The 27686-nt window shown below is 43.5% G+C and overlaps 1 protein-coding gene across 5 annotated transcripts in view; it reads left to right on the forward strand.

Annotated features, from left to right (window-relative positions):
- Nucleotides 1–27447, forward strand: part of LOC137431055 (cyclin-T1) — a 32770-nt gene extending 5323 nt beyond the window's left edge. For 2 of the 5 annotated variants that reach the window (XM_068121936.1, XM_068121939.1), the window contains 7 exons: nt 1371–1499; nt 1793–1853; nt 2154–2216; nt 4497–4542; nt 5147–5310; nt 18751–18821; nt 23971–27447. In XM_068121936.1, coding sequence (XP_067978037.1) covers nt 1371–1499; nt 1793–1853; nt 2154–2216; nt 4497–4542; nt 5147–5310; nt 18751–18821; nt 23971–25542 — 2106 coding nt within the window. In that variant the 3' untranslated portion in view covers nt 25543–27447. Of the gene's footprint in view, nt 1–1370; nt 1500–1792; nt 1854–2153; nt 2217–4496; nt 4839–5146; nt 5311–18750; nt 18822–23970 lie in introns of all 5 variants that reach the window. The other 3 variants (XR_010985177.2, XM_068121937.2, XM_078781372.1) reach the window with 3 other exon arrangements.
- The last annotated feature ends 239 nt before the right edge of the window (nt 27448–27686 follow it).

The following is a 27686-nucleotide window of genomic DNA, read 5'->3' on the forward strand; positions in this document are numbered from 1 at the left end:
CTGATTTTCTTCAACGAGCAAAGCTCAAACTGGTTGTAAGGTTTATGAATTGTAGTTTTGCCAATTAAAAACCGATTCAAATCTCAGCCTAGCTATGAACTGTCACCCTGGTGTTTCACAGGCAGCGAGAGGCGTCGTTAAACTGGGCGTCCCATTTGCTGACATTAGTTGGTTGATTTTAGTTGGTTGGTTGACCTGGTGTTGGCTTAGCGGTTAGGGTGCCGGCTTGGGAACCTAGGATCCTGAGTTCGAATCCCGATCGATCGCTAAATTAACACCAGGGGGGTTGACTCAGCCTGTCATCCTTCCGAGGTCGGCAAATTGAGTACCAGCTTGCTGGGATGAATGATCCCGGTGTGTACCCCGGTTTAGAATAGGTACACCGTATCCCTGCGCATCGTAAGAGGCGATCAAGGGTTTGCGTCAGGAAGGACATCCGGCCATAAAAACATTGCCTCAAACAGGGAACCATGATTGTCATGGGGCCCACAAGGCTAACCCCTTCTCTAGCGGGGAAAATGGCCTTAAAACGATCATTCATTCATTCATTCATTCATTCAGTTGGTGGACATTGAAGATTCTACTTTGTCCTTCGGGAGAAGTAGGCGATCTATCACCGGCACCCTGATCAAATTACAAATGTTCTCTCTCGGTTGAATATCCTGTGGGAGTGGTGACCCGTCGAGGATTGCAACCCCAGCCAATGAAAACGACTTGGCAGCCTTGTGCACCTAATGGCACAAGCAGAATAAACTAACGAAACTTAAACTAAAAATGAACCTTCACGTCATTCAGCCATTGATGAGGAATCCAAGCCAAGAAACTTCACTGGTGAAGTAACAGAGAATTCCTAGCAGCATTCGTAGCGTCATTACTACTGAAGTTGAGGTTTGGGGTTGCATCCATCAATTTGGAGCATTGTAAATCCATCAAAACTCGACATGGCAGAAGGTCCTCTGCCTTTGCTGAAGTAATGTACCTCTTGCTTGCGGCTGAGGACACCAGACGACATCCCAGATTTTCGGTGGATTGTAGTTACGACCCACCCCACAGCCCAGCAGAGATGTGATCTATTGCGATTTCTTTAAACATTTTTTTCCCGCCTTCATGACTGCATTAGCATGTAACATTACGAGGATTATAAAGTAAGATGTCAACCTATTTGCAAATAACGTCTTTAAAACTGTACATGTGTACAAAATTTTGGTTGCAAAATTTTCAAAGAAAAAGGCAGACCTTTTGGAGGAAATTTTTTATACAATTCGCATTTGGTATATTAGTCTTGGTTTGATATGTGAGGAGCTCTGTACGTGTCTTTCTCTGCAGCCTTCGATTTCTGCAGCACATTAGCACGTTTGTTGTTTTTCCAGGTAATTGCTCCCGCTGCTCTCTTCCTGGCTGCCAAGGTGGAGGAGCAGCCGCGGAAATTGGAGCATGTTATTAAAGTGGCTCATGCTTGCCTTTATCCTCAGGACCCCCCACTAGACACAAAGAGTGATGTAAGTGGGTTTGGGCATTGTATGCGGAACTAGTTGTTCGGTACACACACAAAAAAGGGCCGTTTTGGCATCAATTGGCCCAGGTTGTCATGTCCTGTGATCAATTCCAAGTTTTAGTTCATGCAAGAGTAAATATTTCTGTTTTTCTTGAAACGTTTTTTTGTTATTTGGTGAATCTAAACAATGCTTTTCTTAGGGTAACATTTCAGATGGTTGAGTTGATGTGTGTCTGTGTGTCTCTGTCTGGCTGGCTGTCTGGCTGTTTGGCTGTCTGTCTTGTCTGTCTGTCACAGACTTACCTTCAACAAGCTCAAGACTTGGTGATGAATGAGCACATAATGCTACAAACATTGGGTATGTACACCTGGCCTGGTCTTTTGTTGCACTGCATCACATAACAGGCACTGATTCATTGCTGGCCAGCTCTACCCCGTGCTGTCAAGTTCATTGAGGTGCCGACATTAAAATGGTCTTCATGGTCTGATCTCATACTGTACCACTTGCAGGATGACCTTTTGTAATGAAGATACAGTATTTCCAAGCAATTATGTTTGCATCATAATATTTTGGTGTTTTAAAAGTTTTGCATGAGGATTGTTTTGCCAAATACACTTAACAAAAGCTTCTTTTTTTAAATTAAATTTTGTTTTGCAGGTTTTGAAATAACTATAGATCATCCCCATACTGATGTGGTGAAATGTACTCAATTAGTAAGAGGTAAGTCTTTTTGGGTCATCAGTCTCCTACCAGTTTCACCATAGGGGACTATAGGTTTGCTCTTCTTCTCTCTGTCCATCTGTTCGTCCCACATGTGGTTTTTCAGACTTTCTTCCCTCACCCTTTAATCTATCTATAATTCCAGTAATCTCTGTCTGTACGTTTGTCTGTGACCGCTGTTTCTCGACAACCACGGGTCCGATATACTTTTAACTTGCCAGGTATATTGCTGGGGACCCGAGGATGTGCCTTTTCAAGGTTTCATATTAATCGGACAATTACTTACCGAGCTATGTCCAAAAAACGATTCAACCAATCAGAGAGCAGCGAACGATCGCGTGTGCCGAACGTGGCGGGCACACTCTGCCTCGGATGGCACATTTGAGAGCGTATTCATTTATTTCACGTTTGCAAACTATGTTGGCGTTAAACTATGTTTTACAACTAATAAAAACGAATTTGCGATTCATTCGCTTTCCTGCGCGTTTGTGCACGCGATGGCGATTTCTTTACCAAACTCCGGAAGCCGTTCGCTTTGGACCAAACCATTGCATGTAAATAGAGGGGGGGGATTGTCACCACTCGCAAGCCGTTCGCTTTGGACCAAACCATTTCATGTAAATAGAGGGGGGGGATATAATTTTAGATATAGATATAGTACGGGCATGCCCTAGTATATTCAACTGAAACTATGTACGTGGCTTTATCTTTCTATAATTCACCAAATGTCCGTCCGTCCGTCTGTCCGTTCCCAGGTACCGCAAAAACGGCTGAACCAATCACAACTAAATTTTGGGTGGCTAATCCTGGGACCCCCTGGAGTAAAATAGGCTATATTGTTTTTCCAATTTCAGCTTTGGTCTCCAACATTTTCAGGTTTGGACTCCTGCCTAATGTTATTGTCCCGGGTAACGGCTGCACCGATCGCAACGATACACCTTCATGCCCGTGGGATTCCCACTGGTGACCCCACTAGTTATGATAAGTTACAGAATAAGTTTCAGGGCATTTCATCAGTTTTTCTTATGATGGACTTTTCGGACTTCGAGAAAATGTCACATTTGTAGGGGACATGTATTACAAAACAATTCTCGCTCTTGTTTTTATTATTTTTGGATGCAGCATCATGTTCACCTCTTGGTGGATTGAGGGAGTTTATGGTAAAAAAAAACATTTAAGCAGTGAAGCTGCTTCAATATTTGGCTCTGTCCTTCCTTCGATCTGTCCATCAAAAATGAAGAACAAGAACCTTTCTAACTCATGATGTTTAATTATAAAGGGTTCTAATGGGTAAATCTAATGGTTTCTAAAGGGTGATTCTATTTGGGTTCAAAAGGGTAATTCTAATGGGTTCTAAAGGGTGATTATATTTGGGTTCAAAAGGGTAATTCTAAAGGGTTCAAAAGGGTGATTATATTTGGGTTCAAATGGGTAATTCTAAAGTGTTCAAAAGGGTAATTCTAAAGGGTTCAATTTGTTCTTTGTTCTTTTTAAAATATATTTCTTATAATTATTATTTGTTCTGTTCTCCAAAACTACACACACGATTTTGATGAAACTTGGCAACAAGCTGCATATCTGATGCCTAATGGAGGTGTATTGACCGCATCAAAATCTGCGCTCAATAAGCGGGTCTATGGGGGAAGGTGGAGGGTATGGGGATTTAACCCCCCAAAATAGGTATTTGCTCTCCTATCTGAAACTACATACACAATTTTGATGAAACTTCCTATTGTTACACACACGGTCCTATTTTTTGGTCCTATTTTTTTGGTCCTATTTTTTTGTTTAGGATTCGGGGCCACAAGAGGTAGAAAACTAGGTATTCTCTCCTATTAGGAACTCGATAACAGCACCTTGTGCACAGCACCTTGTGCACAGATAACAGCACTGGTGATGCATCTTGACTATCTTGGTACTGAGACATCTAGTGTCAGATTCATGAAACTTCCCATCCAGTGGCAGGAAGAACTAATATGCAGATTGCACTTTTTCATTTGAATATCTTTACCTGTTTTGGAGAAAAAGAGTAGGAGACATTACTTTTCAACACGACTTCGTAATTGACAGTCTCATTTGTCAGTTATGAATGACAGTGTGGACGATGCTCAAGAGCTTGTGATGTCAAATTGCTTTGCTTCTAAGTAGTACATTTGTCATATAATTTTACATATTGCCTTCTTTACAATTACAAACTTAAGTTGGTAGCTGGAGTGAAAACTTTGTGTATTTTTTTTGTGCTGTACGATTAATTGCTTTCTTTTCTTTTCTTTTTTTCAGCGAGTAAGGATTTGGCCCAGACTTCATATTTCATGGCTACCAACAGGTGGTTACCCACACCTTGTGTTGCACTGTTACAGCACACTAAGCTTCCTCTATTGCAGGACCTCTATCCATGTGCCATGCCTTGTCTCACTCTAGGGTTGGCTTGCTTTTGCCTTTTGGCGCGGCCACCCTATTGCAGTGCGGTGTATTGTACCAGGGCATTTACTGGCACTTGGGGGAGTTTTTGCACTGGAGAAGTGGTGTGTTGCTCTGTCTATGGTTGCATAATTGGTGTATACTGGTAGCCTTGGCTTGCTTGCTGAGCTTTAGGCTAAGCTATGAGTCTGGAATGTTTGGGTAAGTATGAGTGATACTCTTCTTTTTTTTTTTGTCATTTATTCAATATCTTTTTTGGCCAAAATATGAAATGCTTTGCATACGACTATTTTGTTTGCATGTATATTCCCCCCCTTTCCTCCTTCCCCTCTTTCTCCCTATTGAGTGTGTTTTATTTTTAATATTATGGACGTCCGTGTAAAAATGACGCCATTTGATGGATATGCTTGGTGCATGCATTTCAACATATTTTCCCTCTTTTTCTTTCTCCCATCCAAATATATATGAAACAAACTCTTGGATACGTTTTAACTGTGCTGAAATTCCAGCCTCCATTTGACCACATTCTGCCTCCAATACAAGCCGACAGTTGTAGCATGTGTCTGCATTCATCTGGCATGCAAATGGTCTAACTGGGAAATTCCGGTGTCGAGCGATGGCAAGCACTGGTGGGAGTATGTGGACAATTCTGTCACTATGGAACTTTTGGACGGTAAGGTACTTTTTGAAACTCATCATTGAACTTCTTTTAAATTGATTACCAATGGCAACCTATCAAGCATGACAATAAATTATTGACAATGGGTTCAAGTAATTGCTTTCTTATGAAACGTTAGAATAAATAAAGAAATAAGCACTGCACAGCGTTATGATGTTCTGTGCATGGAATAGTGTGTAATCCAACTCTCCAATGCATTTCCCTTGGCTTCGTCATTTTTGCAACTGCACAAGATCGATCATACAACCACCACAATAACAATACGTACAATAATAATACTGCATATACATTACACACATACCATAAGCCCCTTGGCATAAATATACAAATCTGTTTTTCTTAAAAGGACCTCATGCATAATCATGTCACCTTTTCATTGCTCCTTGGATAATATATATATACTTTTTACTATATATATATATATATATATACAGTACATTTGTCATATAATTTTACATATTGCCTTCTTTACAATTACAAACTTAAGTTGGTAGCTGGAGTGAAAACTTTGTGTATTTTTTTGTGCTGTACGATTAATTGCTTTCTTTTCTTTTCTTTTTTTCAGCGAGTATATATATATATTGTTGCGGATCTCAACGTTGGCCTTTCCCCTTACCAAGGGGGAATTAGTCCCCTTGTCTTTTACTAGCCGACGCGATCCGGGGCTATGACGTTCCTTCCGGGCGGCGTTGAATAGGGTGGTAGGCCGAATTCCTATTGCCTAATTACCAACGCCTCCCAGGAAGCAAGGAAATAACCCCGCCCGAATCATGGTTATAGGTGGAAACAGCGAGCCGTGATCCGGGCCGTTAACAAGAACTAAACCCGATCTGAGCGGTTCCGAATCGTGCCACACGTACCCAATGGAGGAAAACACTGATACGGTCGAATCAGGAAAGACAGGAAGAACAGATTGGTTTATTTACACTTTGTACAGGAAGGAGAAGAAGAACACACAGTGCAGCTTATACAGTCTTATACTTATCCCAGTCTTATATAAGCTGCTGCTATAAGCTGCGTGCTGCTTATAAAGTCTTATATAAGATATATACTGTATATATCTTATACTGGTTATTATATATTTTATACTTATCCCCTGGACACGGGCCCGTTTCACTCTCAGACACACTCACACGGGGATGTAGATGGTCAGGGCGATGGTCCAGGGATGATGGCGTCCAGGCAGTCGCTCCGGTCCCCGACTCGTACCGTGCAGATTGTCAGGGCGGCGGAAGCTCCCCGCGGGTCGTCGACGCGGAGCGGACAATTACGAGGTTAACTGCGGGGCGAAGGGTAGGCTGGTTGGCGGTTACTTCGCGGCTCAGCCGCGTACGTAATAAATGAACTGGGCTTTATATTCGCTCCTAATATAGTTCACTGCAAAGCGCCTCTCCCAACGAGTCCTTTATGCAGAGCGCGATCCCTTGTAGTTCTTTATACACGCCCTTTCCTCACGAGTCCTCTCAAGACCAATGCTTGGCTTCAGTCCTCCAGGTCAGTCCTCATACAAAGCCCCTCGCTCATCAGTCCTTTCGAGGGCTTTGTGCATGCGCTTATATAGCGCCGCCCAGCGAACCCTCTGGAACTTGCCAGCCGCGCCCTTACCACGCCCCTCACGCCATGTCACCCGAGCCCTGGTTGGGTGTTGGCTCTCACCGTCACCGCCTTCTGACGTGCTGCTTGATGCGGCCACACCTCTTCCTCGCGCTCCTCCCCCTTTCCAGGCTTACCTCGTGGCCACCTGACTAGTTTGAGCGAGAGACTGGCAGCTGACGCTGCCGGCCCAACGCGTAACAAACGAGGTGGATTAGCCGAATGGGGCGCGGGATGGATGCTGCTCAACGAGGTCGATTTGGAGGGTGGCCGCAAAATGAACGGGGCCTATACTTATTTCTTTTACACAACGCAGGTATCACTAATGGAAATGGCCTACTCTTACACATACTATGACATAACTAATGTTCTAAGGTGGCCTACGTGTTGCGTGTGGACTAACTATGGGGGCAAACCGTTAACCTTTAATGATGGTATATGTACATTCTCAGAACCGCAACAATATATATATATATTGTTACGGATCTCGGGGGTCGGCGCTCCCCTTATCAAGGGGGGATTAATCCCCTTGTCTTTTTAGCTGGCTGACCCGAGTCCTTAGAAGTTATAACGCTCCTTCCGGTCGGTGGTAAATAGGGTTGTTGGTCGAGTCTTAGTCCAATTACCTAAGTACTACCACTGGCCGTGAAACAAGGAGATAACTCCCGCTCGAACCACGGATACGATGGAATATGCCGAGCGGATAGCAATCCGCGATCCGAGCCGTTAACAATGGGACTAAACCCGATTATAAGCGGTTCCTAATCGTGCCATGTTTACCCAATGGAAGAAAGGACGGATGCGATCGGATGGAGAGGAAACCAGAAGGTAGGAAGAACAAAGATGGGTTTATTCACAAATATACTGAAGGAAGAGGAAACAAAAGGATGTACAAGGGAGGAAGAGGAAGAAGCAGAACACAGGGCAGTCTTAGAACAGTCTTATGCTTAATACCCCAGACAAACGTACACACTCACACAGGGATTGTAGCTGGTAGATGGTCAGGTAGAGGGTCCAGGCTCCAGTCGACTCCGGTCCAGCGGCGAAACCCGGCAGGCAGCTCCGCGTGTAGTTGAACGCGACCGGACCTTATATATAGCAGGGGGGAGGCTGGTGTCCTGCGTACGTACTGTTTGTACGGTCGTGCTAAACGCACCCTCTCCAATGTTCTCTAATACAAGCGCGCTCTTCTTCAACAAGTCTCGTACAAGTTCTTTGAAATGCGCTCTCTCCCATCCGAGTCCTCTCACAAAGGTGCATTCCGTATCAGACCCGTTACGATCAGCGCTCTCATCAAAAGTCCAAGTTCGTGTGCGCAGTCCTTTTTACCGCCAACCTTCCACTCGAGTGCTTCGCGAGAGTCCTGTGAAAGGGCTTTGCGTTCGTGCTTATATAACGCGAGCAAAGATCGCGCCGCGCGCCTTAAAACCACGCCCGTCAGCGATCTCACCTCAGCCCTGGTTGGCTGGTGAGGGCTTACCGGCCACGCCTTTGACGGCTGGTTGCCACACCTTCTTCTTGGCGTTCCGCCCCCTTTTCTCGGGCCTAACCGCATGGTTTATGGCGGCGTTTGAGCGAGCTTCAGCGCAAGGCAGCGAACGCTGCTGGCAGAGGCGCGTCATGGCGTCGCTTGGAGAGGGAGGTCGCAAAATGGACGGAATGGGCCTACTCTTATTTTATCGACGCAACGCAGATTCAACTATTGGAAACACGGCCTTATCTAAAACACATACTAATGAAATAACTGAGTTCCTATGGTGGCCTACGTGTTGCTTGTGGACTAACTAGAGGTGCTACCTTTAACCTTTAATGTCATATTTACAAGTGATGTCATATTTACAAGTGTGGGTTCTAAAACCGCAACAATATATATATATATATATATATATATATATATATATATATATATATATATATATATATACACACATATACACACATATACACACATATACATACATATACATACATATACATACATATACATACATATACATACATATACATACATATACATACATATACACACACACACACAAACACACACACACACACACACACACATACATACATACACATAAATTAAAATTTTATGTACTAGGGCATGCCCGTACTATATATATATCTAAAATTATATCCCCCCCCTCTATTTACATGGAATGGTTTGGTGCATTCGCAAAGCCAAAGGCAAAGCGAACGGCTTGCGAGTACGGTGACAATCCCCCCCCTCTATTTACATCAAATGGTTTGGTCCATTCGCAACGACCACAGAACCCCCCCCCCTCTATTTACATGAAATGGTTTGGTCCATTCGCAACGCCAAAGCGAACGGCGAACGGCTAAATCGCCATAGCTCGGTAACTACTTGTCCGATTAATTTCAAACCTTGAAAAGGCACATCCTCGGGTCCCCAGCAATATACCTGGCAAGTTTAAAGTATATCGGACCCGTGGTTGTCGAGAAACAGCGGTCACAGACAAACATACAAACATACAAACAAACATACACACAGAGATTAGTGGAATTATTGATAGATTATTTGATTTATGGAGTAGCATAATGATTTATAAAATAAACACATCGATGGATTACAAAGGGAAACAATTTAAGAGATTAATAGGAGAGGAATGAGGGAGTGAGGGGCAAGTTTAATCGCTTCTGAACGTTTAATCTACTTCAACACAGCACGAGAGACTTCATCATAAAATCAATTTATGTTTATTTTACATTTATTTCAATTGTGATGTGTTTCTATTTGACTGCCGTCCACCATCCTCTATATTTTCTTGAAGCCTTGGAACCTAACCACCTTATTCCCATCGGAATTGATTTTAACTATCGCGGTTTTGAATATCGTGGCATTGTCCAGGGATTTAACCCTTGCATTATTTAACGGTTTACTGTATGTTGAAGGAAGTTTGTATTCAAGTTTCGGTGTCCCTTCTATTTCCACATGATCTTCTCCCAATCTGAACACGTCGATCATGGGGCTTTTAACATGGCCATGACCACGATATATATTTGTGCACGTCGTACTTCTTTCAAATTCAGCATGTGGCTGTGGTAGCATCATTTTTGCTGGTGCTGCCACTGTGCTGCTGATGCAGTGCCCCCTGGATGTTAGAGCAGGAATTTGGAATTTGTTCATGGTGCCGGAGATGGCTTGCCTACTTTTAGCGAAAGACACCGAGATCTTTGACGTCCACGAACTAATGTCAGCAGATGGGTCTCCTAGTTTAATGTCCGTCTAATGAACTTCTGCCTGCAAAACACCAGGATGACAGTTTATAGCTGGGTCAAGATTCAAACCCAGGATTGTGTGCATCTAATTCAAGGCTATCCTGCCAGCCCTGTATTATACTGAAAAGAGGCAACCATTCCTTTAACTTGAGCCAATGAACCAAGTTGTCTAACAGGTATTTGCTAATATTTGGGATATGCGGTCATAAAATACTAGAACGACACTCTTCGACGTCACTGTGTAGACGGAAATGCCTCCACCCACATAATTACATCATTACAATATTTGTACCAAGTTTGATTTAAATCCATTCAGCTGTTCTCAAGTTATCACATTTATACCTGACATGACCTCTGACCTTTGACCTATTGACCCCAAAATTTAATCAGTTCGTGTTTACATCATTATACATATCTGTACCAAGTTTGAATTGGATCTATTTAGCCATTATCAAGTTTTAGACCTGTTTTTGACTTTGAGCTTTGACCCCAAAATCGAATCAGTTAATCTTTACATCATCATACATATCTGTACCAAGTTTGAAATAGATCATTTCAGCTGTTCTCAAGTTAGAGACATATTACAGACTTTGACTGACTGACTTTGACCCCAAAGTCTAATCAGTTAATCTTTACATCATTATACATACGTCTACCGAGTTTGAATTACATCACTTCAGCCGTCCTCAAGTTATAGACCTATTACAGACCGTGTTAGAAGCAGGTCATGCTCACGGCTCGAAGATGTTTTTTGTGTATGTCAAGCTGCTTTGTGTGTGGCTGGTGAAAGATGGGTTTTATAATTGTTATTCTCGCGGCTCGTGAAATGTTTTATTTTATTTTTTTGCACCCATGGAAAACCGCAAATACGCTGGACCCAGGGCTCCGAATATAGAAGCAGGTCACAATTAATCAACCATGAATACATGGAACACATGAATAGCAAGGTACAGGTGTGTGTGTGTATGTGTGTGCGGGTGCGTGTGCGTGCGTGTCGGAATGTTCTTCTTTACCCACGAGGCAAACTCATCTTAAATGGTTCTTTTACGGTGAGCTTAGGTTCTTTAATGTGAAGAGTTAGGGACGATGATTTTACAAAGTACTTGCTTGTGATACATCTTAATGTTCATAGTGTTGTGTTGCACGACAGCTGGCTATATGTGGGTTAGAATTAGAACTGTACAGTCGGACCCCAACATTCGCGGACCCCTTGCTTCTACATGCGACCTGCTTCTACATTTGCGTCCTGTGCAACTTGTGGGGGGAAAAAAAACATCAAAGTATCTTCCACACGTCACATAAAAGTAAGCCTTGCATGCTTGTTGAAATAAACTTGGAGATCTGTGTCTGGGTCCAATCTTAATCCGACTTTTTTTGCTTCGATTTATGTTGATTGGAATACCAGTACCTTTTGTTCATTTGTTCTGGCACTATTGCACATTGGGGTATTAGAAATTTAGTTTTCAAGGTGATGAGATTTCTGACTGCCATATGGTTGGTGGTGCTGTACCAGAATGGCATTTCATTCAGATTCTGCTTTGCTTGGAGATTTCACCTTGGACCACAATGGTTATAGGTATTTTGTCACATCGCATTATCTATAACTATAATTGTCGATCTGTCTGTGTGTTACATATATACACTCGTACACCTCTGGATGGATTTGGACCACATTTGTCAGAGGTAAAAGGTTGTACCGGCCAGGTTTATATGAAGGGTTATCGGGTCCTTTGTTCGACAGAAAACCCCCGGGTACCTCCGGGGAAAAATTGTGGAGTATAGTTCCTTGCTGTTGCACTTGGTTTGAATAGCACCACCTTTGGTGAAGTTGAGCACCACAGGATGGATTGCATTTCCCTGGACAACTGCTTGACTGTCATCTTTCATGGTTATTCTCATCACCACCATGGCTAGCTTTTCCCGTCACCTGGGATGGGTACTTTTGCTTGTACTAGGGCATGCCCGTACTATATACGGTATATATCTAAAAGTATATCCCCCCCCCCCCCCCCTCTATTTACATGCAATGGTTTGGTCCAAAGCTAACGGCTTGCGAGTACGGTGACAATCCCCCCCCCTCTATTTACATGAAATGGTTTGGTCCAAAGCTAACGGCTAGCGGAGTTTGGTAAAGAAATCGCCATAGCGTGCACAAATGCGCAGGAAAGCGAAAGAATCGCAAATTAGCTTTAATTAGTTGTAAAACATAGTTTAACGCCAACATAGCGGCAACATAGTTTGCCAACGTGAAATAAATGAATACGCTCTCAAATGTGCCAAAAAAAAAAAAAACGCTACCCGTACGCTCTACCCCGCCCGTACGCCCGTAAACAAAAAAAACAACGCTCTTCGCTTCCGCCCTTCGCTCTGACTGAATTGGGAGAAATAATGCGCATAAGAAATCGAGAAATTATTATTTTCTCCGGAAGAAATCGAATTACGTACCGTAATGGCGCACGCGCTGGGCTCAGCATCAGCTCGCTCTCACATCGGCCACGCCTACGCAATAACGCGTTCTGTGATTGGATGCCGGAAGTGCAGTCCTCACTGTCCGGAAGGTCGTATATCGCAGTTACGATGAATCGCAAATTAGTTTTTATTAGTTTTATAATTAGTTTTAAAACATAGTTTAACGGCAACATAGTTTGCCGACGGGAAATAAATGAATACGCTCTCAAATGTGCCATCCGAGGCAGAGTGTGTTCGCCACGTTCGGCACACGTGATAGCTCGCTGCTCTCTGATTGGTTGAATCGTTTTTTGGACATAGCTCGGTAAGTACTTCTGCGATTAATTTAAAACCTTGAAAAGGCACATCCTCGGGTCCCCAGCAATATACCTGGCAAGTTTCAAGTATATCGGACCGGTAGTTGTCGAGAAACAGCGGTCACAGACATACAAACAAACAAACGTACAAACAAACATACACACAGAGATTAGTGGAATTATAGATAGATAAAATAAAGGCAATACTAGAACGGCACTCAGTAGAGAGCATACCTCCGCCTGGTTGGCCATATCACTCAATGGTGAAGACTCACTTTTAAAATTCTATGAGCTGAACAGAATTGAATCGATTTTTCCTTGTCACACACACAACTGTCCAAGTTTCGTCTAAATCCACCCATAACGTTTTGAGATATCCCGCTATGTATCATTTTTGGCCCCGTCTCCCAACGGTGAAGAATCGCGTTAAAAAAAAAAATTCTCATGTCCCAATCCATATTCAGATCTTCACCAAAATCGAATCGAATTGTTCTTGTCAAACAACCAATCGGTCCACCAATTTTCGTCCAAACCCGTCCACAACCTTTTGAGATATCCTGATATGTATCGTTTTTGGCCCTATCTCCCAATGGTGAAGAATAGAACCACCTTTAGAGGCCATTTGTCCCCGCAGAGCAGGGGTTGGCCTTTTTTGGGCACCATGGACCCTTTTTGAAGCAATGTTTTATGGCCGGATGCCCTTCCTGCCGCCAACCCTGTTAGTCACCCCTTGCGACACACAGGGAATTACCAGTAAACTGGTACTCAATTTGCCAACCTCGGAAGGATGACAGGCTGAGAATAGATCCGAATCCGGATAGATCCGAATAGATCCGAATCCGGATCTTCACCAGATTCTAATCATTTCGTCCTTGTCACATACGCTACATCTCTGCCAAATTTCGTCCGAATCCGTCCACAACATTTTGAGATATTTTGTTCACAGACAAACGGACAGACAGTGGTGAAAACATAACCTCCATCCTCCTTTGGTGGCGGAGGTAATTACACTTGTGAAAGCACTTGCTTCAAAAAGGGGACCGAAAAACAACAACAACCACGGTGCCCGAAAAAGGCCAACCCCCGCTTGCGGGGAAAAATGGCCTCTAAAGGTGGTTTTTAAAGCACCGAACGTCTTGTTCCTTTGTTGATTTTTGTTGCGACTTTCAAATATTTATTCTCAACTGTCCTTATAATTCTTTAAAAATCATTGTGGTGCATTTGCTCCATTTGTTGATAACTGATTAATACTGTTGGAGGAATGTCTTTTTGATATGCAGCTCGGACGGACATGCATTTTATACTTTGATGGACAATTAAAGGAAACACTAGACCATTATATTAACTTTACTTTTTTGTGACCCACGTCACAGTTTTGGATGCCACACTTGGCATTGCTTCTTCCTCCTCATTCTACCTTTTGCAGAGCAGAAGCATAGGCTGCCTTCCCTCTTTCCTATAAGACCAAAATACTAAATTTCAGGCTCCTTTGGTCAAACTCATTCGGAATCTTGGAAGTTGTGATTAAAATCCATTGTGGAAGTTTTACACGAGCATCATCACCTATATTGCAAATTTGCACTTAATGTCTTTTTCAAACCCTAAATTAACAAGAAAAAAAACGACATAAAATCTCATGTCCCCCACCATGGTTTTAGTAATTTTTCTGTACGGAGTTGAAGGCTGTCGGTTGCCCATCTTTGGTCAGATGACAAAACAAAATCTGCATATGCATACGCATGTATTGTCTTTGTGCCAAGTTTGAAGAAAATCGGTATACTAGTCGTCGATCTTTGATCAATCGCAAAATAAAGTGAAGTGCTTGTGTATGCCGTTATGTGCTGTGCTTGTGCCAAATTTGAACAAAATCGGACCATGCCTGCTCAATAAATAAATGGTCAGGCATGCGTTTAAGTAACATAATGGCCGCCAGTCGGCCATATTGGATTTGATCTTGAAAAACGAATAACGCACATATGTAAGCCATCATTCATTATCTGTGTGCCAAATTGAGCTGCGGATGAAGGCTTTCATCCGCAGCTCAATGGAATACTGTTCTCCCCTATGGGCTGGTGCTCCTGCCTCACACCTGGCTCGGCTTCACGCTGTTGAATCCAAAGCTTTCAAAATCATTGGAATCTCCCGCGATGAAGCTATCTCTGAGGGCCTTTCACTCACTCACCGCAGGCAGGTAGGTGGTCTTTCTGTCTTCTACCGACTCCTCTCCGGCCTTGCTCCCCCAGCTCTCTCTGTGCTCTGTCCCCCAAATATTCCTACAGGTCGCACAAGATCTGCCAGCAACCCTCTGATGGTTAAACTGCCGAAATCTCGGCTCTCTGCTCACCTTCACTCTTTCATTCCTCTTTTCTCCCGCCTCTGGAACAAACTCCCACACTCCCTTCAATCCCTCTCCTCCCTCCAGGTCTTTAAAACAGCTGTTCACCACCATCTCTTATCTTCCCCCATCCAAAACCTTGATCTTTTCTACCCTCACTAATTCACCCCAGATCCACCTTGTTTGAAATTCCAACTTCTTTCCTGGAAATCCTGGCAGTGTCCATATGTTTATACCTCTCCCACCCCCCCCCCCCCTTTCACATGCCTCCCCCCCAAAGCCCTCTCCCTCCCACAGATCTCTCGATGTCTCCATGTCTCTCGGTCCCTGCTCTCAAATGTTGTGTTTGTGTCCTTCCCCCTCTCTCCCCATCTTGTCTACCGCTCCCGATGTTATTTGTTTTATGTGTCTGTTTGTCTTTCTGTGTGATTAATGTTCGCTCTTTCACGAGCCTCGATCTTGTATACAAAAAAAAAAAAAAAAAAAGGTGACCAACATCGGCAAATGCATGCCCGAGAGATGGTTGAGGATGTGTTCAACATCAGATTTTTTACAACTAAAATGACCGCCAGCCAGCCATCTTTGATCGCATCGTGAAACAAATTGATGTGCATATGTATGCAATCATGTATTAATCTTTGTGCAAAGTACGAACAAAATCAGTCCATCCATACATCTCCGAGATATGGTTGTGGATGCACGGATGGACAAGACAAATCCATGAGCCTCAGTTTCGGACCAAGTCCAATGGGGGTTAAAAACTGCTTTTGTTAGTTGGGTTTTTAAAACATTATGATGGAGGGGGTATGAATTAGATAGCATGTTAAGTTACCGTAGTTTGTGTGTTCATGTAAGTTTAGGCATTTTCTGTAACCAGGTGCCCGTTGGTGAAGTTTTCCTGTTTTTATGTATGCTATGAGGGTCAGTAAAGTTAAGATGGATATTCCGTCTGGAAGAGGAGTTTGTACGTGAACCAGGCAAAGCATCTTGGCAAGGCAAAGAGAGGGGTGGATTTGGATTTCGGCAGGTTGTGTTTGGTCCGATAAAACCCTCTTTGTGGCCCGCGCTGGCACGGCACCAAGGTAGATAGGGACCCAAGATGCCTAGCGTGGCACCGGCCATCACAAGGACGCCCCAAGGATGCGCTGTCGTTGGCACGCTGCAAGGTGTCACATGTCATTGGTTCGGGCAGCTCCGGTGGCATGACGTGCCACCTCACTGGCTGTTGCTTTGCCATGAGCAAAGATAATTTTGAGGTGTAGACTGTGGCAGGAGTTGCGGGGATAAATGAGGCTCTACACGTGCTGTTCCCATGCTCTTCATGTGGCACCATAAGTTATTCCTCTGTATTAAACATGTTGCAGGTTATCGTTTCGTGAAGTGTATTTATTTCTTCATTTATGGCCGTCTCAGGATTCTCCGTTTGTCTTGTCTTGTGGTTCATTTTCAATGAAACTGTTTTTCCTTAAATATGTGTCGCCTGCTAACCCACCATTATCTTGCGCGCACCCAAATCATTTCGTCCCGCTTTGGTTAATTCCTGGGACGGATAGGATTTGTTTAATCTTTTGCTTTAAGAGACAGTCGAGATTTTGATTCCGACCTGGGAAACCCACGGTAACTGCTGCTTCGGCGTGGCAGATCCGTGTTAGCAGACCCGTCAACGTGACTGTTTTGTGATCTTGTTTGGAGTCTATAAACATTTTTGCATGACCATTGTTTGCCCTGTTGAGGGAGGATGAAAGGGTTTTGGGAGAAATAAATGTGTGAACCCATTATATACAGACTTGGCATTTAATATGGAATATTTTTTTTGTGGGGGTGAACTTACTTTTCAAGATGTCTTAGAACCAAAAGTTCATTGGAATTATGTTGAAATTATTCTAGATTTTGTTAATGTGACCTTCAAAAGAAACAAAAACCACATTTGACATTTCGAAACAAAGAAATTGATCCTTGAAAGTGATGTAAACTGATATCGAACTCAATTCACGGACAGTACAATTCATGGACATTCCAGAAGTATCTCTTTATTTTGCACATTAGGCAAAAAAAATTTCAACAAAAACAAAAGTTAAATTACGACTGGGATTACGGACAGTAAAATTACAGTTCAGTACGTGTAACCCCCACGAGCATTCAGGAGAGCACGTACACATTGAGGCATGCTGTTCACGAGATTTGCCAAGGTTTGGACAGGAATCGCTTGCCATGCAGTGACAATAGCCTGCTGCAATTCACGCACAGAGTTCGGCTGCTGGTCCAAGTGGTCGATTTGACGCGTTAATTCTGCCCACAATTTCTCTGTCGGATTCGTATCCGGGGGCATGGCAGGCCACTCCATATGCTCTACACCACGGTCAGCAAGAAAGTGTTGGATCATGCGAGCACGATGAGGCCGTGCATTGTCATCTTGGAAGACAAAGTTTCCTTGAAAGGCTGCACGAGCAAATGGAAGCAATGTTTCTTCCAGCATGGCCCTGTACTTGAACTGGTTCAGGTTTCCATTCAGAACAACCAGGTCAGTTTTTCCCCCTGCATGAAAAGCAGCCCAAACGGTCACCCCACCACCTCCAGCTTGGACTCTTGGCACTATACAATCTTTGTTGTAGGCTTCATGCACTTGTCTGCGCACTCGGACGCGGCCATCTTGACGATAGACCAGAAATCTAGACTCGTCACTGAAGATCACCTGATTCCAGTGTCCTGGGTGCCATTGACGGTGCTCTCTGGCCCACTGCAATCGGCGCTGGCGGTGTTGTCTGGTCAGGCGTGGCTTTCTCAGGGGACGCCTGGCACGATAGCCTGCTTGAACCAGTCGTTGGTTGACTAGCCTTCTGGATACAGGCACATTTGTCAGTTGCTGCCACTCAGCCCTAAGCCGATTAGCTGACTTGGTATGGCCTTTGCGGACTAACCGGTGCAGCTGGCGATCATCCCTCCTTGTGGTTCTGCGGGACGTCCTGGCCTCGGTATTGGAGTAGGGACACCCCTCTGAGCATTTCGTTTCAGGATCTTTGACACCTGACCTTGAGTGATGCCATACTGCCGAGCAATAGCATGCTTTTTCATGCCGTAATTTCGTAAAGCCACCCCTCCATGACAAACAGCATTGTCGAGTTGACGGACCATCTCCAGAGGAAGCGGAAATAACTTTTGGAGACGTGCAGCAGTTGTTTTCCACTAATACAGAACGCAACAACCCTTGTATACCCAACTGTGAAGCCAATCGTCAAATGCAACTGTCCGTACATTTTGCCACGCCACCTGTGATATAATCCTATTGTTGACTTCTTGCGCGACAGACAATCAGTGACATGGTTCTTTTAACAAATAAATCACCAAAGTGTAAAAGAAACTCACCAGATTGATATACTGAGTTAAGAAAGTAAACCCAAGTCAAGAAGAAAAAAAAATTCCATATTCAATGCCAAGTCTGTATATAATTATACTTGATTGATGTATTGGATCTTATGACATTGTCATTCTCTTGTCTTGCAGCACTAACTCATGAATTCCTCCAGATTCTTGAGAAAACACCCAATAGGCTAAAGAGGATTAGAAACTGGAAGGTAAGGTAATGTTATATGATTTGTAAAATGATAGGCATCTGTAGTTGCTATGCTGTTGTCTTTGTGATTATGGAGCGAATATGCACAAGAAACCCAGCATGAAATATAGGAAATGTTACTCTTCTTGAAATAACAAATGTCCTGTTCCTTTATTGTTAAGCCGACCCTTGTAGCATCGGGACAGGCTTATTGCTGTTGTCGGCTTTGTTTCTACAATTGGTTCCCCCAATTTTTAATGGTACCACAAAGTTTATTGGACCCCCAGGAGTTACTAAATCACCATTTCAAAAGAAAAAGAGAATAATTCCTTCCTGCACTCAAAACTATCCAAATTTCTAATCTGTATAAATTTCCGAGCTATATCCCATAGCCGGCAGGGACTTTCAGAATGACATTTTGCATCATTAATGTGAATCGAAAGTATATGGGGTTGACCTCATTTCAAGGTAATGTCCTAATTGTCATTTTAACAATTTTCACCGTAACTCGACTAAGGTTTGTCTTATCGGAAAAAGTTGCCCCCTCTTGATAGCTGTTCGGGAAAGGCACATTTAAACTTTATTTACATAATACCCCTTTGGGTTAAAGGTCAATGTCTGACACCCCTCAGAGTACTAAACCTCCATTTTGGTTTTACTTCCTTTTTTCTGCCAATGCCGAAGCTGTATCTCGGAGTCGGCTGGGACTTTTGGAATGAAATTTTGCATCCATAATGGAATAAAAAGTATGCAGGGCTGACAACTTTTTGACCTTGACCTAATTTTTTTGGTCTTTATCTAATGATAGGCATTTCAACATTTTTCACCACAACTCGACAAGATTTGTCCAACCGGAACGAAATTGCCCTCCAGATATACAGTCATGTGAAAAAGTAAGTACACCCCATGCAAAGGTTTGACCGTTTCAACATATTTCAACATACAGCTATTTGATCTTCATTTCAACAATATTGATAGATAAAGGTGATATAATATAACAAATATCATGAAACATTTACATTTTGTAGTCCATTGTATAATTTAAATAAACATAAATGCAAATTTTGCACGTGGAAAAAGTAAGTACACCCTTGGCTCTAATAGGTGGTATTGCCCCCTTTGGCAGAAACAACCTCAATTAGGTGCTTCTTATAACTGTCTACCAGTCTCTGACATCGACTGGGAAAAATTTTTGCCCACTCCTCCGTGCAGAATTCTTTCAGCTGTGCGATGTTTGAGGGGTTTCTTGCATGCACAGCACGTTTCAAATCACCCCCACAACATCTCGATGGGATTTAGATCCGGGCTTTGACTTGGCCATTCCAGAACCATCCATTTCTTTCTTTTCAGCCATTCCTTGGTGGATTTACTGGTATGTTTAGGGTAATTGTCATGTTGTAAGGTCCACCTTCGGTTGAGCTTCAACTTTTCGACAGATGGCCTCACATTGTCCTCAAGCACCCTCTGGTGCAATGAAGAATTCATAGTGGATTATATGATGGTGAGCTGCCCATGCCCTGATGCAGCAAAGCTGCCCCAAACCATAATATTTCCACCACCATGCTTTAGAGTTTGTATCAGGTTCTTGTGGTCAAATGCTGTCTTTGGTTTTTGCTAAACATGTCTTCTGGTACTGTGGCCAAATCGCTCTACCTTTGACTCATCTGTCCAGAGCACATTGTTCCAGAAGTGCTGGTCTTTGCCTAGGTGTTCATTGGCAAACTTTAGTCTTGCCCTGATGTTCTTTCTGGACAGCAAAGGTTTCCTCCTGGCACACCTCCTATACAACAACATGCATTTTAAGGCCATTTTCCCTGCTAGAGCGGGGGTTAGCCTTGCGGTCCCCATGACAATCTTCTCCATTTTGCCCTATTTTCTGCATCTCTCCTTGTTAACCCCCTTGCCCGCATTTCTTCTTCCACCATCTTTAGCCAAGTCTTTCTCGGTCTTCCCCGTCCTCTACTTCCTTCGACATTAATTTCCATCACTCTTCTCAACCAGTCACTTTCATCCTTCCTCAACACATGACCAAACCATCTCAACCTGTTCCTCTTCACAGCATCAATCACAGGCAATATTCCCATCATCTTTCACAATTCATCATTTGTCTTCCTCTCTCTCAACGATACTCCGCACATCCATCGAACCATTCGCATTTCCACCCTTTCCAGCCTTCGTTGCTGCTCTACGTTCATTACCCATGTCTCGCTCCCATAAATCATAACACTTCTCACACATGCAGCATACACCTTTCCCTTCAGCTTCAGCGACACTCCCCTCCTCATCAGCACACCACTCAGTTCCCGAAACTTCTTCCATGCACATCTCACTCGAGCAACCGTTGCTGAGTCTGATCCACCTTCTCCATTCAGCATGTCTCCGAGGTAGCAAAATGTTTTCACACCTTCCAGCTTCACGCCGTCTCCAAGATCCAACTCAACATTTCCTCCATCTGCAGCTCCCTCTGTGCACACCTTACATTTGAATGTAGCTGCCACACTGGTAAATGACCCTCTCAGACCACTACATTTTTGATGAACCCACTCAGCGCACATTGTACATTGAATGGAGTTCACTCCGACACCCTTCCTGCACACAGCACACGGCCACTTCCCAGTTCTTTCCACCTCACCACATGCTTTACCACTTGCCATCACCTTCGTCTTTCCGATATTCACCTTCAGACTTTTTGTCTCCATACATTCCTTCCACTTGTTCATCTTTTCCTTCAGTCCATCCATACTTTCCGCAATCAACACCATACACCTCCTATGTAGATCAAATTTGTGCAGCCGCTTTCTAATGGTAGACTCGTGCACTTTGACATCAACAGTGGCAAGAGCTACCTGTTTGTCCCGTGATGACATTCTGAGGTTCTTAGAGACTTCTTTCAGCATCTTGCGGTCTGCTCTCGGGCTGAACTTGCTGAGGCGGCCTGGCCTGAACAAGTTGGCAGTTGTTTGGAATCTTCTCCACTTGTAGATGATCTTCCGGACAGTCGAAGGATTGATTTCAAATTGTTTGGAGATCTTTTTAAATCCCTTCCCAGACTCGTAGGCATCTATAGCTTTCTTTCTGAAGGCCTCAGAGAGCTCTTTTGATCTAGGCATGGTGACGCCGCACACTTCAACAACAAAGAGCAAACCAAACTAAATGTCTGAGGTTTAAATAAGACAGGTTCCTCCAAGATCCTCTCTAACGATGTTCTAATCATTTGCACCTGAGCTGGTGCACCTGATTCTAATTTTAGGTATGTGAAGTAGTGATAAATGTAGGGGTGTACTTACTTTTTCCACATGCGAAATTTGCATTTATGTTTATTTAAATTATACAATGGACTACAAAATGTAAATGTTTCATGATATTTGTTATATTATATCACCTTTATCTATCAATATTGTTTAAATGAAGATCAAATAGCTGTATGTTTAAATATGTTGAAAAAGTCAAAACTTTACATGGGGTGTACTTACTTTTTCACGTGACTGTAAGGGAGCAAGTCACATTTGTGCTTAATTTACATCGTACCCCTCCGGGTTAAAGGTAAAGGTCAAATGGTGGTTTAGAAAAAAAAAGAAAAAGTGTTTCTTGTCATCGCTCAATTTTGCCATTGCGGAATCTCAGACTGTTTGGCCTTCCAAAATTAGTTACACAACTTCAGTGCAGATCCATCATTATAGTGGATCTGCACTGAAGTTGTGCACTTGATATTTGTTTTGTGTCCTTGAGCTACCTTTTTCGGATTTCAACATAATTAACAAAAACACATTTTTGATCATAACATGAATAATTTTCCTCTGATTTTCATGATGAGTTTTATGGATAGATTGCAGATAGGGACCCATTTTCTTAATTTACACTCTATCCCTAAATGTTGATGGTCAAGGTCATTTGGTGGTCTGAAAAGATATGGCTCTCATTGGATTGCAGGTCAAGGGTAAGTCGCAGGCGATCGCCAAGGGTAAACCTCAGGGTGCCTTACCCATGGCGATTGCTCTGTGGTCGCATATATCTCGTCTTCTTTGCTAGTCTGAAATATTTCTTGTCGACTATCATTGTACAGGCAGTCCCCGGGTTACGAACGAGTTCCGTTTTTAAGTCGGTCTGTAAGTCGAATTTGTATGTAAGTCGGAACAGTTACGTACGGTTCACATCTAGTGTCAATTAGTCAAATGTTTGTCTTAGTATATAGTATATATTTTACCTAAAACATCTATAGGTATAAAAAACATGAAAGAAACATTTCTTGAACTGTTTAGATAGAAAAGAAAATATAATGATTAAAGGTTAACACTTACTCTCGTTCCAATTGATGTCTTGCAAACCTTGAAACGATCATGAATGAATGAATGATCGTTTTAAGGCCATTTTCCCCGCTAGAGCAGGGGTTAGCCTTGCGGGCCCCATGACAATCATGTTTCCCTGTTTGAGGCAATGTTTTTATGGCCGGATGCCCTTCCTGACGCCAACCCTTGGTCACGCTCTTACGATGCGCAGGGATACAGTGTACCTATTCTAAATCGGGGTACACACCGTGATCATTCATCCCAGTAAGCTGGTACTCAATTTGCCGACCTTGGAAGGATGACAGGCTGAGTCAACCCCCCTGGCGTTAATTCAGCGATCGACCGGGATTCGAACCCAGGATCCTAGGATCCCAAGCCGGCACCCTAACCGCTAAGCCAACACCAGGCTAGATCATACCTTGATATATCTCTCCGAGATGATGGGCCTGGTGCTGGAGAGGATGGACCTGGTGCTGGTCAATTTTCTTAAAGTAAACATCAAGGGTGGCTTGAACAGAGCTTTTCTCATATTTCTCTTGTCTACCACTCACCTTATTATATACTATGTGTGTCTGTTTGATTTTTTTTTTCCGTGTAATAAATGTTAGCTCTTTCACGAGCCTCGATCATACAACAACAAAAATTTTTATTTTTTTTGAATGTAAAAAAAAAAATTTCAACTCTATTTTTTAAATAATAGGCTTTACGGAGGTCGGTACGTAAGTACGGGCGTTCGTAAGTCGGGCGTTCGTAACCCGGGGACTGCCTGTAATTCCTTAAAAAGCATTGAAATAAAAAACACGTATTTGAATATGTAGGATGTTTCTGATATGTGACAGTAGAATGTACAATCTTGACTAATGCACTCTGTCGTCTTTTCCCCAGGCATACCAGAATCAATTCAATAAGAAGTCAAAACTGGATGGTACACCTTCTTTGGAGACATCTGCTCACAGCCATGACAATACCTTCAACCTTGATATTTCTAGCTTTTCTCCAACTGAAAAGCCGACCGTTCCAGGCTTGGGGCCACTTGCACACATTTCTGGTGGCTCTGCAGCTTCTTCTCAACCACCATGCCTGCCAGCATCTGGGCAGCTTGTGACGACTTTAAAGGGCTATCCTTTCACAAAATTGCACGATCCATCTGGGAAAACTGAGGCTTCCAAGGGAGAGCGGACACATTTGGACACTTCGCAAGTGTACCGAGCAGATGGACCATCCAAGCTCTTAGCTCGTGAAGTTGCACAGGGCGCACCTGCTCCAGCGACTTTGAGTCGTGTCCCTCATCAGAAAGTTTCCTTATCCGAATATCAGGAGAAAAATGCCGTTGCACTTGCAGAGCAGAAACGCAGGCTTGAGCGTCAGGAAGCTGAGCAGAAAGAAAAGTATGCAAGTGATGCACAGAAGCTTCTTGAGCAGTATCGACGTGAGCGTGACAGACAGACTGGTGGTGCAACAGCATCCTCTGCAGAAGCACTGCACAAGTCCAAGCACAAGTCCCACCACCAAGGCTCCGAACGGCCGGACAAGCACGGTAAAGAGAAGAGCTCGCTAAAAGTACGTCTTCCAGTGATGCAGGAAGAGCCGACGAAGGATGGCCGTGAAATAAAAGTGAAAATCAAAGTCCCTCCTCCACATCACGACCACCACACAACAGAAGACGGAAGTCGTGTAAGGCACCCTGGTGTTTCTAACAAGGATAAACATAAGGAGCATCATCCTTCACATCACCATCACCACCATTACAGTGGGAGTGGAGGTATCAGTGGTGGTAGTCATAAACATTCCTTTTCGCACTTGCATAGCGGTGGAAAGCATGCGAATGAAAGCTCTTCAAGAGCAAGCTCTGCACTCTCAACGGAAGTCAAGTCAACGAGTCGGCCCATAGGTTCTGGTTCTACTCGGGTCCGGCCCCGTGAAAATGATGTGTCGCCACACCGCAGTGCAAAAGTGAGCAAATTATCTGCAGGATCATCTGCAGCTGGTGGGAAGAGCACAGCGGGTGCAAAGCACAACTTAAACTTTCAGTCACTGCTCAACCTTCCCATGCCACCGCCTCCCCTGACAGGTCCGTCTTCCACTGGCCCAAATACGTATGGGCAGATTCCCAGGTTGAAAGCCCAGAAGGATGGCATTGGCGAGAGCAATGGGTTGGGCTCCGAAAGTGGCCCAGACTTGGACTGTGCCGGGTCGGGACACAGAGACAACTTCAAGGCGACGCGAGACATGCTGCAGTCTTTATTGTCGGCACAAGGTGTGAGCACACCGACGAGTACGAATCAGTCAGCCTTTCCGTCATCAGACTTCCCATCAAGTTTTCCTTTTGGTCACTGCCCACCCCACTCGTACCAGTCTGTAATGCATCGGGCACAGACCGCTCTCAGTGGGGGTGGTCCACCTCTTCCACCATTACCATCTGAACCTCCTCCACCTCCACCACCCCTCCCAAAATGATCAGTAGCAGAGCATTTCTATCCCTTTGTGGTACTGAGCTCACAGAAGGAATGTGGGGTACAGAACATTAATGGTGGAGATGGGGTGTTGTGTTCGGACAGCATTCCAGTTGAGCTGCGTTGTGAGCACACCCTGTGGTGAGAGGAAATATACGTCCTAATATGGGCGACTGAAGTACTGTGATTGTGGAGATTGAAACTTGTTTTTTGCAAGTTTTGGTTTTCATTCGAGAATATTTGCTTTTAAAAAAGAAAGAAAGAAAAAAAGTAGGAAATAACTTCTCCATTTGCAAAATGTCCTTGTAGCTGTTTTTTATTTCATTCCTTACAACTGACTGAACAAGTCTATGCTTACGGAGGTGGTTATAAGCAATTAAGGTTGTTCAAAATAAAGGTAGCACCAAGTAGTATAGCTGTCCATAAGGCAAGGCTCGGATCCCACTTTCAGACTTGTGGGCTTCATCCAGTACTTTGCAAGCATCGTGCACTTGGTGTCAACTAATCCAACCATGGGGAGGGAGTAGAAGTGTGGGGATGGAGGGGGGCAGTAGAGTGTCATATGACTAAAATGCAGATGGTAAGACTGTTTTCATCCTCGCTTTGCATGTAACATGGGCTCAAGTATGCAAGTGTGTGGGTAGACTTATTGTATTTTATTATAGATGGGTCCTGACAGGATTGTGTAAGGGTAGCACACATACGTCTGCACTGTCTTGTCCGGCTTTGATTCGTGACTTGACTAAAAATTCAGATTGGTACTTTCCAAGTGGGGTCCTGCAGCAAGAAGTCTGCCATCCCTTGGATGGATGTTAAGCTGCCATAAGTTAAAGAACCCAAGGTGTCATTCGCGAAAAGTCTCAGTTGTCGCTGATAAATTCCAAATTCGTGCCACCTTCCATCGATCAAGCTTGGCCAGCAGGTTCGTGAATGCCTTGGGTCAGTAACTTTCTCCAGCCGATCGCACAAGGTGGGAATAATAAATTGGGACAGTTAGAAGTTGCAGCTGTATGATGTATTATATACTATACACCGTATATATAATATATAATTATATACGCACACAAGTCTGGTAATCAAAACATAAACACTTTGTTACCTGTACCCATTTATTTATGTTTTGGACATTTCTTGGTGTTTTACGTTTAAAAATGAATAATAATAATACTGTCCACCCACATGCTTGAGCCATTCCCTGTGATCAGACACATGGTGAGGATGAAAGTTTTACAGTCACATGATGCTCCCTCCCCTTTGGGGGAGGACACCTGGCACGTGATGCCTGCACAGTCCCAGGTGACGAGCACTCAGCTCATCTTCAGACTCCGGCCTTGCCCTCCCCGGCAGCTGTACGAGATGGTCAATTCATTTTGCATCTGGAACTTCCCCTACTACAATCAGTTTTATGCAAGCTCAGGTTATGGATGTGTAAAGTGTAACAAAAAACAAAGTTTACATTTCATTGTGCATTATTAAAGTGCAAACTACCTTATTTTTCAGCTTTGCGGTGACTACTTCATGCTCCCTGCAATTAAATGAATTTGCCACTTTGACTTAAATGACAAAATATTTATTTAAAGACTGACAAGATGGGTGTGGAATTGAATTTTGCTTTATTTTATGTAAAAACTGGAGATTTTTTTCCAATCTCTTTACTTGGAATAGCTCGTGATGTGGAGTCTCGATTCCACTTTGGTTTCAACCCATCCATGCTTCAGCAAACCAATTAAAAACTGTAAATTAAAATGTATCCTTTTGTATAAAGAACTTTATTTGCAAATTTCACTACTCCCAGGTCACCTTGCCTGGCCTGTCTAGCGTTACTTCTATTTTACTACTTGTATTTAGATTGTTCAGATATGATGCGTTATCGCTTTGCAGGAAAGGCAATAAATTTGTCTGTACAATGTCTCGTGGCTCGTGTCTTTCATCTTTAAAGGGGAATATTCCAGTGTGGGGGAATAAAATTAGAACAACATTAGGTCAGCCTGGTGTTGGTGTTGGGCTCGCGGCTATGGTGCCAGCTTAGGATCCTGGGTTCGAATCCCGGTCGATCGCTGAATTAACGCCAGGGGGGTTGACTCAGCCTGTCATCCTTCCGAGGTCGGCTAATTGAGTACCAGTTCACTGGTAATTCCCTGCTTGTCG

The sequence above is a fragment of the Myxine glutinosa genome, chromosome 7 (assembly GCF_964187855.1).
Source record: "Myxine glutinosa chromosome 7, kmMyxGlut1.1, whole genome shotgun sequence".
NCBI classification, from domain to species: Eukaryota; Metazoa; Chordata; class Myxini; order Myxiniformes; family Myxinidae; genus Myxine; species Myxine glutinosa.